The 12526-nt window shown below is 56.5% G+C and overlaps 3 protein-coding genes across 3 annotated transcripts; all 3 read left to right on the top strand.

The window, feature by feature from the left end:
- Positions 1 to 3943: 3943 nt before the first annotated feature.
- Positions 3944 to 6017, top strand: VOLCADRAFT_99891 (uncharacterized protein; the record flags this gene model as incomplete). The annotated part of the gene is made up of 8 exons (XM_002958566.1): positions 3944 to 3991; positions 4097 to 4222; positions 4421 to 4663; positions 4882 to 4911; positions 4945 to 4986; positions 5059 to 5274; positions 5747 to 5941; positions 5988 to 6017. 8 exons carry the CDS (start codon positions 3944 to 3946, stop codon positions 6015 to 6017), a joined length of 930 nt encoding a protein of 309 aa, XP_002958612.1.
- Positions 6018 to 7325: 1308 nt separating this feature from the next.
- lhcaA (light-harvesting protein of photosystem I) lies at positions 7326 to 9056 on the top strand. Its single transcript, XM_002958565.1, has 8 exons — positions 7326 to 7531; positions 7614 to 7693; positions 7836 to 7918; positions 8025 to 8096; positions 8171 to 8256; positions 8333 to 8447; positions 8554 to 8566; positions 8707 to 9056. Exons 1-8 carry the CDS (start codon positions 7368 to 7370, stop codon positions 8778 to 8780), a joined length of 687 nt encoding a protein of 228 aa, XP_002958611.1. The 5' UTR covers positions 7326 to 7367; the 3' UTR covers positions 8781 to 9056.
- Positions 9057 to 10795: 1739 nt separating this feature from the next.
- VOLCADRAFT_119994 (uncharacterized protein) lies at positions 10796 to 12483 on the top strand (the record flags this gene model as incomplete). Its single annotated transcript, XM_002958564.1, has 4 exons — positions 10796 to 10948; positions 11323 to 11424; positions 11846 to 11998; positions 12376 to 12483. Coding segments are annotated over 4 exons (516 nt in total), but the record flags the coding sequence as incomplete, so codon positions are not given.
- Positions 12484 to 12526: the final 43 nt, after the last annotated feature.

Below are 12526 nucleotides of genomic sequence, written 5' to 3'. Positions count from 1 at the left end.
AGGAAAGGCGCTGGGAGGCCCGGTTTCCCAGTACCCTCGTGCTGACGCGCCCGTACCAACGCCGAACATCGCCCCCGCTCGGTCCCCCAACTCCCCCGACCAAAACACACACACACACACACTCCTGGCTGCCTCTCCACCAGACGTCCGTAGCACCGCCTCGGACTCGCGGCGGCTCGCTCAGGGTGCGGGTGAGGGGCTCAGTCAGCTAGCCGCGCAGCAGCGGGTGCTGGTGACGGAGGTGGCCAGGTCGGGGGAGGCGGCGGTGGGCACTCTTGCAGCGTACGAGCGGCAGCTGGGTATCACACAGCAGCTGCTGCAGCAATCCGAAGCGGATCGAGTACGGCTCACCCGGCAGGCACTGGCTGCTAGCGCCCTGAACAGATTGGAGGTGGGTGGGTGGGTGGGTACGGCCAGCAGGCTGAGTGAAGTGCTACGTGGCCGTCCGGGTGTATCCGTCCGGGTGTATCCGTCCGGGTGTATCCGTCCGGGTGTACCACCGGCGGATTCACACGGAGGAGGCAACCTGGGGGGATGCCCACCAGGAGCTCATTTAAGTACTCATACACGGGGAACAGGTGCATGTGGTGTATATTGGGCGGGGGGCCGTGGGGTTGTAGCGGGGGTTTGGGGGAGGGGAGGAAACACATACGTACGGTTTTGCCGCGAAGACCGCGAGCTGGGATCAGCTTCTTGACGGCGCCTCTCTCTCTCTCTCTCCTCACGTGCCTCCCCTCGCGTCCTCTGCGGCTTCCACCCCGCTTATCCCCGCTCCCCAACCCCTTCTCAAACCGTTGTGTTGGCTGTCGCTCCCGCCCTCGCTCGGCACGGCCCGCATTGTCGGACGTCCCTGCAGGGCAAGCGCCACGAGGAGGCGGTCCGGCGGGTGCTCCAGGAGGTGCCCCAGTCGGTGGCCCAGCACCTGGCCCCGGGGCTGCAGGTCCTGGCGGAGGGCACCCAGCAGCTGGCGGAGGAGATGCAGATCACCAACGACACGTTGGCGGACGTGGCGGCAGGGCCAGGGCTGGGGCTGGGCGGCGGAGCAAGAGGTCGCGCGGTCTCCTCCTCCTCCCCCTCCGGTACGTTCCCGGCAGCAGCTGAAAGGAGGGAAGCGCTGCAGCACATTCCTTAGTACACTGCCTTGCAGTGCAGTGCGTGCTGTGACTAAGGGGCGAGCTGACGAGCTCCGTATGCACGGTACGGGAGTGGGGATGGCGGGCCCCCGGTGCCTGGGGATCGGCTTATGAGTTACGAGGGAAGAAGGATCTACTGTTGCTGCTGCTGCAGGCCATCGCCAACCTCAAAAGGGGCCGCAGTGCGGTGTTGTGCGGTTGTTGGTGGTTCGTCTCCCAACACCCCAACAGCCCGTTGAGCACCCAGGTCCCACTGTCGTACCCCGCCCGGGGGCCCCGCTACCTACCCTCCCCCCCCTCAGGTGCCATGGCGCCCGACGATGTGGATGACGTCACCGCCCAGCTGCTCGCCAACAGCCGCCTGCTGAGAGCCCAGCTGCTGAACATCACACCGGGCGGACCAGGACCGGGACCAGGACCGGGGGCACTGGGGGCACCGCCCAGCTCCAGCGATAGCGGCATGGCGGCCACCCGGGCCACCCGGGGCCCGACCCCGCCTCACCTTACGTCTCTGCCACCCAGTGTGGTTGGGCGGCCGGGTGCAGCTGGGGGAGCAGGAAGGGGGACTGCCCTCGAGCTGGCAGCGCTTGAGCCGCTCAAGGTACAGCCGCAGATGGGGGCGCAGCGGGATGGTCTGGGCACACTGGCTCCGTACGGCGGACCTGCGGGTCGTACGTCGCCCAGTGGTGCGCTCGAGCACCCAGGCGGTGTCATACAGCCCACGACCCTCCCCGTGGGGCCCCGCGGGGCAGTGCCGCCCACCCGGGTTCCCAATGCGGTGCCGCCCTCTGCGGCGCTGCAGCCGCACGATGCACGACTGGAACGGGGGATGCAGATGGACTCCCTGGAGGAGCCGCAACCACAACCAGCAACGCATGAGCAGTCGGCTTTGCATCCTCCGCAGCCGCAACAACCCCCTATGCTTCAGGAAGCCCAGCAACCTCCACCGCTGCCGCAGCAATCTGCGCCCTGGGGAGCCCTGCAGCCGCAACAGCCAGGCGCCTCTCCTCAGCTGTCCCTCGAGCAGCAGCAGCAGCAGCAGCAGGTGGGGGAGCTGCCCGCGCAGTTGTCTACAGAGCGCCAGGCGGACGAGGTCCTGGCAAGGGAGCAGCACCGCGGGGCTCCAGCTGCAGCCGCAGCCCAGGACAGCGGCGTCCGCTCAGACATATCTCCTCCGCAAACACAAGGGCCAGCAAATGGAGCAGATAGAGGTCCAGAGCCAAACGTTGGGGTCAGTAGCAGTATCGGGAGCAGGGTGGACGACTTGGCTCTCTCAACAGCACCAACAGCACCAGCAGCAGTAGCAGCTGTCTCCGTTATGGCGTCCACGGCTGCAAGCACGAGCGCGTCACGGGAAGACTTGGTGACGGACGCGGGTGGGGATGGTCGTGCTGACGTGTCACATGCCGCCATGGATGCCAAGAAGCAGATAGGAGCTCTCAAGGGGCTGTCCTCGGAGCCTGCCGAGGAGGAAAGCCTGCCGGCACACGTATGGGTTCCGTCGCCGGCTTTGCTCCAGGCCTTCAAAAACATTCCGCTCTGAATGATATACCTGAAGCAGGCTGTGCGCGCTTTGGGAATCATGTGGTGGGAAATTGAAGGCCTTTTGAGATTCTAGACCGTACGGTTCGTGCCATGTGGGACGGTTACATACGGGACAGCAAAGCCGTTATGGTTCATGCAGGGCTCCCTAAGTGCAACTGGTTGTGGATTGAATGTTTATGGGATGAAATGATGTTTATGCTGCTTTATCCAGCAATCCAAAAGCTGTAGGATGATGAAACTCTCAGGTTCACTTGTCCGGTACGGTAGCGCGGGACCGCAAATCGCCTTCTTGGCAAATGCTTCTCATAATGCCCCAACTCGAAATGGGAGAGCTGTCGTCATGGTTGGTGGGCTCACCGACGGACTCCTGTTCGCGCCATACGTTGAGCCATTATCCAAGGAGCTATCTCGTCGAGGATGGCTTGCAGTGCATGCATCCATCCAGTCTTCCTGGCAGGTAAGAAAAAAAGGTACTGATATTTGTCTGTGCGCTTTAGGACTTATTTCCATGAGCCGCAATATGGTACCATACATGCTTTCGGAAAGGCAAGACGACCTAGCGATTGATCACGCACTGCAGTCTAACCTGGCCCTGACAGCCCTAAACTAAAATCAGGGTGGCGCTGAAACCGGCTTTAGTAATACGCTGTAAACCCCAACGGCCAACGTCGAAATCTTTCGTATCGCCGGTTCGCGGCGCCCTGATTCCCTGATTCATGTGGGAAACGGGTCACCTTTTAGCGCATACCGAAATTGCTCCACGAGTGATAAAAACGGTTCCTGTGGCATCGAATACTTGGCTTCAGCTTGGAGCCGTCGCGGTTAGTCCCTTAGTCCTTCCCCACCCGCCGTCTGACACTGGGGCTCCCCGGTAGCGAGCTGAAGTGGACAGCAAATGTCTGGGAGCAAGCTGCGGCGCCCCCCAACCCACACCACCAGTATGCCGGCCAGGATGGGGACCGCCAGGGGCCGAACGCGGACCCGAAGATCGCAGCACCGTCAATCCGTAGGCGGTCGAACTCCCCAGCACGGGCGCGGGCACTGCCGTACGCTACCAGTTCATGACAGCTGAGTTGCAAGGAGTGATTCGAAGGGCTGTGCCGCGTAGGTCGCAACACCGTGCATTGCTCGGTCTGTGGGGCAGTCGGGCTCCGCCAGCACTCCAGGGGCGGTCTGAACGAGGTTAAACATCCAGGCTAAACAAAGGACAGCAAACATGACGGACAGGAACGGCCTCTGCCGGGAGATGGACCGAGCTGCCTCTGATGCACGGGGAGCTGGGGATATATGTGGCGCTGGGGCCTGAGGGACATGTGAGTCTGGCTAGCTTTTATCGATGCACACACAGACACGGAGACACACATACATACACACACGATGGCCAGGGTAAACGCGCAACTCGCTTTCCTTCTGTACAGCCCCCTGTTGGCATGAACACCAGCGCCAGCACCAGCCCTGCAACTGACACCTTGAACTGCGGGTACTCCGAATTTAACGCCGCTGACATGAAGTACCGCGGTAACGCTAAGAACAGGTATGCAGGGGTCCGCATCTGCCTCCACACTGATGTGACGGGGCCGACGGGGCTAAGTGCGGGGAGATGAGGAGCAGAGTGGCGGAGCGACTGTGGTGGTGTTCGCACATTGAAGTGGATAACCGGGGCCCATTGTGCTGTGCAGAGGTCGGCGGAACCCCACCCCCTTGGGACACCCCGCCCCCTTGTTCATGCGCCCTTGCCCTAGGGCTACGGAACTGGAAGCCTGGACCGCGATGCCGCGGACCTGCACCTGCTGTGTCAGCACCTACGCCGCCACCACGATGTGAGCGGTGTGGTGCTGCTGGGCCACTCCACCGGCTGCCAGGACACGGTCCGCTACGTGCAGCGGTACGGACCTTCCGCCGCCGCCGCGATAGCGACCGCCCACCTTCAGGACAGCGACTCCGACCAGGCGCCCGAGCTGCTGGCCACCATCCTGCAGGCTCCGGTGGGGACCGACGGGCCCTGGGGGGGCCTGGGGACCCGGACCACCTGGTCCACTGCCATGACATGCCTGCGCTGGCTGCTGGCATTCCAGCGGGTCGCGCATGCATGCGTGTCTGCGTGCAGAGGGGGGAAGTGGGGGGAGGGAGAGAGAGAGGGGGGGAGAGGTGACTGACCGACAGACTGACTTGGGCCCTGTGCCATGTTTTGTCTCATGCCTAGCGCGGTCCGGATAAACGGAGAACCCCCCCGGTGAGCCTGCACCGCCATGCCGTGCTCCCTCAGATGTTCAGTCACATGCAGCACGGGCGCCCGAATGCCACCCAAGTGCTGCTCAGTCAGCGGCATTGTCGGACGGCAACACTGCCACTTCTCCGGGCCCGCCATGTCCCTTGGCAGGTATCTGACCACGAGTGGCTGTCCCAGTACCCAGAGCTGGAGCCCCTGGTGCGCCTCTCCCGGGAGCTGGCGGCGGCCGGGCGAGGCGAGGAGGTGGTGGGCCGGCTGCTAGTGGCGGACGGTGCGCCCATCTCGGCCTCAAGATTGCTGTCGCTGTACGACCTGGGGGGGGACGACGATATGTTCTCTGAGGAGCTGCCCAGCGAGGCCGTACAGGTGTGTATGTGTGTCTGTATTTTTTTGTGTGGTGGATGTGCGTATGAGGCCCATGTGCTCATGCAGCGGACGTCTGGCGACAAGTCCAGTATCACTTGAAGGTGGGGTTTTAGAGTCACATGCTGCCTGAACATATTGGGCACGTCCGTCCCGGCATTGGATTTGACGACGCATACATGACAGCCTGGAGGTCGTGTAGCCGCACATCACTGTTCGCGCCGGGGTTCTCAGACCCAAACTCGATTAAACTTTATCCGTATTTGTATCGATCGTGTTTCGGAATCCCCCGTCCAGTCTGGTTTGGGTTTTCCTTTTTGCATCCCCTCGCGGCCACCCCATCTCTCTCTCTTACACACACTTATGCGGTGATTGTGGCTCAGATCATGAGAGACACAGCACCGCCATCGTGTCGACCTTATTATCGGACTGGCCACACTGGTCCGTCCTTTCTTCCCCCTGCGGGCGCCTGCAGCGCATCCTGGGCCCCCTGGGCTGCCGGCCATGTCTCCTGCTGGTGTCAGGGGCAGACGAGTGTGTGCCCCACCAGGACCGAATCGTGACACGTGCGGAGTCGCTTCAAACCGCCATCGGCTCCAGTGCCTGCCTCCACGTCGTGCCGGGTGCACCACACAACTTGGCGGGATTCGAGGAGGCTGCCGCTGCAGCGGTGTGTGCCTTCCTGGACTGCTTGCCCAACTGCTGCCCAACTGCAGCTGCAGCCGCAATCGCAGCTGAACCCATGAAGAAAGCAAGCTAGTAAGGTGAAGAGTGTGTACATGTGTGCGCTAATAACGTTCGCGTTGCAATGCCAGCTTGCGACTCAGGACAGTTTGTGTGGATTGGAGGTATCTCGCTGGCTAGACGCCCTGTCAGTGTTGTACTTCCCACGTTTGGAGATGGAGGAGGACGCCGAGCCTGTTGATGAGCGCGTCTTAGTTTCGCGCCTCGTTGATGATGGTTGCGTAGGGGTCGTACTGTACGATAGATACCACACAGCCAGTCAACTAAGGCTTGTCAACAAAAAAACAATGTATAGTTTCCGGGGCGGCAAACGCGGTGGATACCTGGGGTACCTGGTCCGTTAGAGTCAATCAAGCAGGTGTGCCACCAACACACTACTTTGCTGACAAGGAGGGTAGCCGGGGTGTAGCCGTCGCGTCGCGTGACCTCTAGCAAATTTGTTAACGTTAACGGGAAGGAAACCATGGTAGTCTGATATCCAGTCATATAGAAATTAGCCGCACAAAGGAGGTCACAGTAGTGTTCTTACCCGATCGTACTGTTGGCCAAGGTCCAGATTCGGCCGGGTGTCGGAAGGTGGCGCCCCGAATGCCAGCATAAAAAACCTCTGGAGAACCGTCTAGAGAGCTACACCCCCATCTAACTCTGATAGATTTTTATACACGACCGGCGAAAGCAAGGCACGCAGAAAGATGGAGGAAGTAAGGCCCCTACGAATTGCGCTCCGTGCCTAGTTCCTACCCTTCTAAGGACAAAAAGTTGCCAGCCCTTTGCCATGCTAGCAAGTGAATGCATCTAATGTTACACAACATTTGTGAAGACGTGGGCAAAGCCCACGCTACCAACTATCCGGAGAACTTGCATGCCAATAGTCGCTGCTTATCGAATGTCTCGTAAGAGAAGCAACACTACATAGCACAATGAAATGCCGAAGGGAAACCTTTTAAGGATTTGCTTTGGTCGCACAATTGTGTGCATTTCCTGTCCAGATATCACTAAATGGCGCAATATCCAAGACGTAATAAATAAATATGACTTATCTAGCAGAAAACGATGTGCACAACTAAAAGCCAGACTCATAGTGCACGTCTCCTTGCTGATAATTAATCCGGTCGGTCGTAGAGTTTTGGCACCGACATGTACCTACATGAGTTACATCACATGAGATCTCGAGAATAATAGCGAAACGTGCCTAAGTCCGTATGCCCCTAGGAGACACGATCACACGAGACCGAGGATCTGTACGACGCTGTACAGCAGTTCTTTCCACCTTTATTAAGTGCTCTTGCCGCTCCTGTCTTAGTGCAGTTGGTCACAGTTGTACCTTCAAACAACACATTCAGTCAGCAGAAATGGCCCTCTCCATGCGCACCGTTTCGGCCAAGACTGCCGCTCCTCGCGGCTTCGCGGGCCGCCGCGTCGCTGCTGTGAGCAATGGCTGCCGCGTTGTGATGAAGGCCGGCAACTGGCTGCCAGGCTCGGATGCTCCTGCTTGGCTGCCCGATGACCTGCCGGGGTGAGCATCGTCAGTCGTCGCCGACGCATCAAAAGAACTTTAAGCTGAAATCTGTCGCTCATCGCTATTGCACCTTTTGCAGCAACTACGGCTTCGACCCTCTGTCTCTGGGCAAGGACCCTGCCTCGCTGAAGCGCTTCACCGAGTCGGAGGTCATCCACGGTGGGATTGGGCTTGCAGGAAATCCGCTCCTTGGCATCAGCTTGGATTTGTCAGGCCATATAGAGTATGATATAAGTGATAAAAAGAAATGTATTCTTTAGAGATCTGGTAATTTAGAAGGGACTCTCTTTGAACTACCCAGGCCGCTGGGCTATGCTCGGCGTCGCTGGCGCTCTGGCTGTGGAGCTGCTCGGTTACGGCAACTGGTATGATGCCCCTCTCTGGGTAAGTTTTGCTGCGCTAATCAATTTTGGGTTGCATATAATTTTGTTTGTTGCTACTTGGCTTGGCTTTCCTTGCGTAATGGATTCCCCCTTGTGAATTGGTGCAGGCTGTGACTGGCGGCAAGGCCACCTGGTTCGGCATTGAGGTGCCGTTCGACCTGAACACCCTGCTGGCATTCGTAAGTTGACGGCATTGTACGATTTCGTCTTGTGTTCTCCACCGTCATGATTGTCTTCATCATCGCACGTGTAGGAGTTCGTGGCCATGGCGGCCGCTGAGGGCCAGCGCAACGATGCTGGCGGTGTGATCTACCCTGGCGGTGCTTTCGACCCCCTTGGGTATGTTCTGCTGTCGCTTCCTTTGACATGGTCACTGCACACGCTCATAATCTTTGTACTGCGTGTTTGCCTGCAGCTTTGCCAAGGACTCGTCCAAGGCTGGTGAGCTGAAGCTCAAGGAGATCAAGAACGGTCGCCTGGCAATGGTTGCCTTCCTGGGCTTCATTGCCCAGCACGCCGCCACGGGTAAGCGCTGGCATACGAAATATTTGGTATTGCCGAAGTTTGTTGATTACTAACCAAGTTTTCTGGGTACTCTGCTCTTCATGCAATTCGTCTCGCGGATCGACAGGCAAGGGGCCCCTGGCTGGTGAGTGGTACATGTAGTTGCTGGGTTGGAAATATGGAAATATGGGGTCATTGTACTGTGTGCTTGAATTAGCGGTTCCTTGCCGTGCCCTTTTTCGCCATCTTTTGTTACTTATTGCGTTGTTTTCCCCTTTCCCACAGCTCTGGGCGAGCACCTGGCCAACCCGTGGGGCGCCAACTTCGCCACGAACGGCGTGTCCGTTCCGTTCTTCTAAATTCTTGGCGTCAATGCTTGAGCTGGGACTGGTGGACCTTTGACTGGGCATCAGGGGCTTTCGGGCTGGCTTGATGGTCCTATGGGGGCGGTCAGGCGCGATGGTCCTGCCTGTACATTGTGACAGATCTGTTTAGGATCAATTTTTCGTTACGGTGTAATTTTTGGGGAAAGGGATGTGTGATATGGTGCGTGACTTCCATGCAGATGGGTTATCTCGTTGCTATGCACGTGATCCCAGGTCCTTTGATAACACTGTAACGTCACAACCTTGCTATATCCTTTTCCGCAACACTGCACGTCAGGGTATCAGCCTGCGTGCGTAATGCATTTGTGGATCGGACTTTTCGGTTTGAAATTCAAACAATTGGCAGCCATGCAATTCTTCAAACAAAAGCCTTCAGTCGAGTTAATTTCGATCGGAATCAAGAAATGGTTTTGATTATCCTCGTTTGGAATGATGTTACTCCATCCAAAACAGGAATTGCACAGTAGCTTAGGTAAACTTGTATCACTTCACTTGTATCCACTCACTGACCTATACGTTCAATGGGAGTTACTCCCTCACCCTAACGAAAATTGAGGGCAAGGTCTACACCTTTGAGAATCAGCTTATTTTGAGATCACTATTTCTATGCCTGCCCGTACTGGCCTTGGCACATTCGCGAAGCGGCCGAATTCTCGAATTCGCCTGAAGCACGCCAATGAAGGTGATTCTGTCCGCAAATATAGATGCAACTCTTCCTAAAATGTGCGGAGTATGATCGGCAAATGATGCTTTCTAATGATTCCCTGTATTTCCCTGGTACATTAGGACTGCGGACATGTTGCAGTGCGTCCGTGTAGAACGCTAAACATGCCGACCGATTGGTATCAATGGCATCTTCCATTGAAACGGAAAACGGAAATCTTGGGTTTCGGGCTATCCGTTCGCTCGAGGTGGGTCACGTATGTTGCTATATCGTGGGAATGAGGTGCGAGCATCTTTCTTCTCCATGTATCGTAGGATACGTGCGACAGTTGTGTCCCACCAGTCTTACCTGTCTTATGGACTTTCCTGCTCAAGGCAAGATTTCAACATTACCGCAAACCATTCACCCTTATTGGCTGGATGGCGACTTTTTTTGCCGATCGACAGCTTGCGTGCCAGCGTGATGGTGAAGGTTACATTTGTGGGACTACGGTGTAATCATTTCGGATTCGCCCCCTCATTTGGACTCCGGACTTGTGTGACGTTAAGCCCTCTTGTGCACGAGGAATCAATCGAAAGCATGATGGTGTCCGCAAGCGACCGGTGCGTCGAATGCGGGTCCCCCACAGCGGCTCCACGCACGCACTCGAGCCGTTCGGGATTCGCTCAGCTACTGCTTGCTCCGCACCCTGAAAATCTTAACACGTTTATTTATTATAGTTGTACGTATTTGCTGATGTTTAGCACTCAACTGTCTGGAGTATCAGAGTAGGCGATCACTATCACTAACGAATCCTGTAACACCGGTATCCATAAGTTGGTAAAACAAGGGCAAAAGGTTCATAAGAGCCCTGGCATGATTGTGACAATCAAGCAGGAAGAAGAAAGTATTTACCCCCTATTACTGTATTGCTACGGGGAATTCAGAAACCAGTCGTACGGCAATATTGGCATTCATGCAACACCGAGAGCGAGGATAATTGTTCACATACTTGCACAGGTCAGACCGGGGACACCTAAGCAGGACGTCTTTGCCCTAGCGTTCATGGTGGTCGTAGCTACTTATATGTACAGTAATATAGTTAGCAAGGGTTCAGAAATAACTGGGAGGACAGCATTGTAGTAACAAGTATATGTTTATTTTGTAACTAGAAGCGTAGGACAAGGAAACCCACTCTTGTGCCTGAACTGTGTGCTAAATGGTGCGCATTGTGTCGCAATTAGATTAGAAGCAATGGTCAGCAGCTCACGCAGAAACGTGTTTGCAGGCTTTCTTTGGGTTGACTTCTCTTGGTCCGCAAGAGCCCATTCGGGACGCAAACAAGATAAGCCACGAGTACATCTTCCATACTTTGCCAATTGACCAGTATGTCGACGCTTTCAACAAGTACCTAATAGGAGATTCAGACATCTCAGTAGTGATGGAGGTCAACGGCGATACCCACATCCTCCGTGCCAAGCTCGGCGACATCCTGAAGGTGGGACTTGCAATTTGGACGAGCGATGAAACGGTGGTTTCAGCCTATATACCAGAGCAGCTACTGCATTCATGGGAGCATCTGAACGCATCGGTTAAAGAGCCGAGACGGCTTGCTGCTCATCACGCTGTTCCAGCGACTTGAGGCTTTGTTAGAGTCAGGCCGATATCATCCGCACCTATGCTGAAATACTGTTGGCATGCGGTGGTGGGTTTGTGCTTAATGGGTACCTGTATTGCAGTGCGACCCCAGTGCCTATACGGTGTGCACCCTAGGGTTCCGAAGTTGGGTGCGTGACTTCACACCGGAGTTCTCAACCCAAGCACACTTTTCCCACCTTACACTTTCCCCGCACATATTGCTATGTATGTCAGGACATTCTTGGCCGGCAACCGCGGAAATACGAACTGGACTGCTGGTTCACGCACCTTGACTTCGATCGTGCTGGAGTCCTTGGGATTGAGGAGTACTTGAAGGTGTGACTGCTGGGGGCCACCATCCGCTGTGCGGACCGTAATTGACACCATAAATTTTCTGCGCTCATGAGCTACCTACCCTTACGACATTCGCACTTAGCCAAAGCTCACGGCAGTGACTCGTTGCATGTGGATGCCGCGGTGGTTATTGGGTATTGGGTACGACCCGTTGCTAGTAGCGGCACGCAGTTGCGCATTGGAGTCTTTGCGGTAGCGAGGTGGTACCACCACCAAAAGCGTGATCACCGGGCACTTCCAAGGTTCATCAGTCACATTACTCATATTTATTTACTTTATAGGATATGATCGCGGGTCGACGCTAGCCCACGAGGTCCTCGTCCTGGTGCGCCATGAAATGTTATCAACCGCGTACCAGGGAAGTGACGCGAAGTGGCGTCCCCCGTTACACATTTGAATGCAGGGTGTGCAGCGCTTGATGGCTTTCAGCGAGGGGACCAGCGTCCCGACCACCTTCACATCGTATGACACACAACGAGTTGAATGGATTCACCATTCCCGCGTGGGTTATGAGCCGCAGCAAACCCTAAGAGCGCCGCTGACAACATCGCAGGAGGTGGGGTGGCATGCACCTAAGACCATGCCGCCCGAGGCGCTGGCACGAAAGCCCTTGAGCACCACCGATGTCACTCAACGGGAAGGGCGTGACGCGGCGTCCTACTATGGCCATTTCATTTGCAACAATTAGGCGGCGACCGGTGACTTGAAATGGCATTGTGGTGCATCATGTTACATTGTAGTGCTTGTCGCCTTACCGCGAGGTCTTTGCATGCGGCCACCTTGAGCCCATATCATATCATTCAGCGAGCCTACCCGACCGTAGTAAGGTGTAGTGGATCAGGCTCCCGTTGTACCGCAGGCTATTATGATGATTCAAGTGATGCAGCCGGTCGGTCCCGAACGGCCCATTCAATTGTGAGCTAGTGCTTGCAGGATGCAGAGCCGTCAGCGTGTTTGGACGATGGCCGCGAAGCAAAGGAAGAGGAACGCGACGCCCTTGGGGTGGCAAAGGCCCTACTCAGGCGCAAAATTAGTGACTGAAACGCAGGCTTAGACAGCTATTGTTGGTGTACATAAATCTGCG

Source organism: Volvox carteri, assembly GCF_000143455.1.
Source record: "Volvox carteri f. nagariensis unplaced genomic scaffold VOLCAscaffold_98, whole genome shotgun sequence".
Classification (NCBI taxonomy): domain Eukaryota; kingdom Viridiplantae; phylum Chlorophyta; class Chlorophyceae; order Chlamydomonadales; family Volvocaceae; genus Volvox; species Volvox carteri.
Note: the sequence above shows the minus strand (reverse complement) of the source record. Positions and strands in the feature narration are given on the sequence as shown.

Coding starts and splice junctions, on each gene's coding strand:
- lhcaA (XM_002958565.1), top strand. CDS start 7,368: ATGGCCCTCTCCATGCGCACCGTTTCGGCCAAGACTGCCGCTCCTCGC. Junction 7,532..7,613: donor CTGCCCGATGACCTGCCGGG/GTGAGCATCGTC, acceptor CACCTTTTGCAG/CAACTACGGCTTCGACCCTC. Junction 8,257..8,332: donor GGTGCTTTCGACCCCCTTGG/GTATGTTCTGCT, acceptor GTTTGCCTGCAG/CTTTGCCAAGGACTCGTCCA.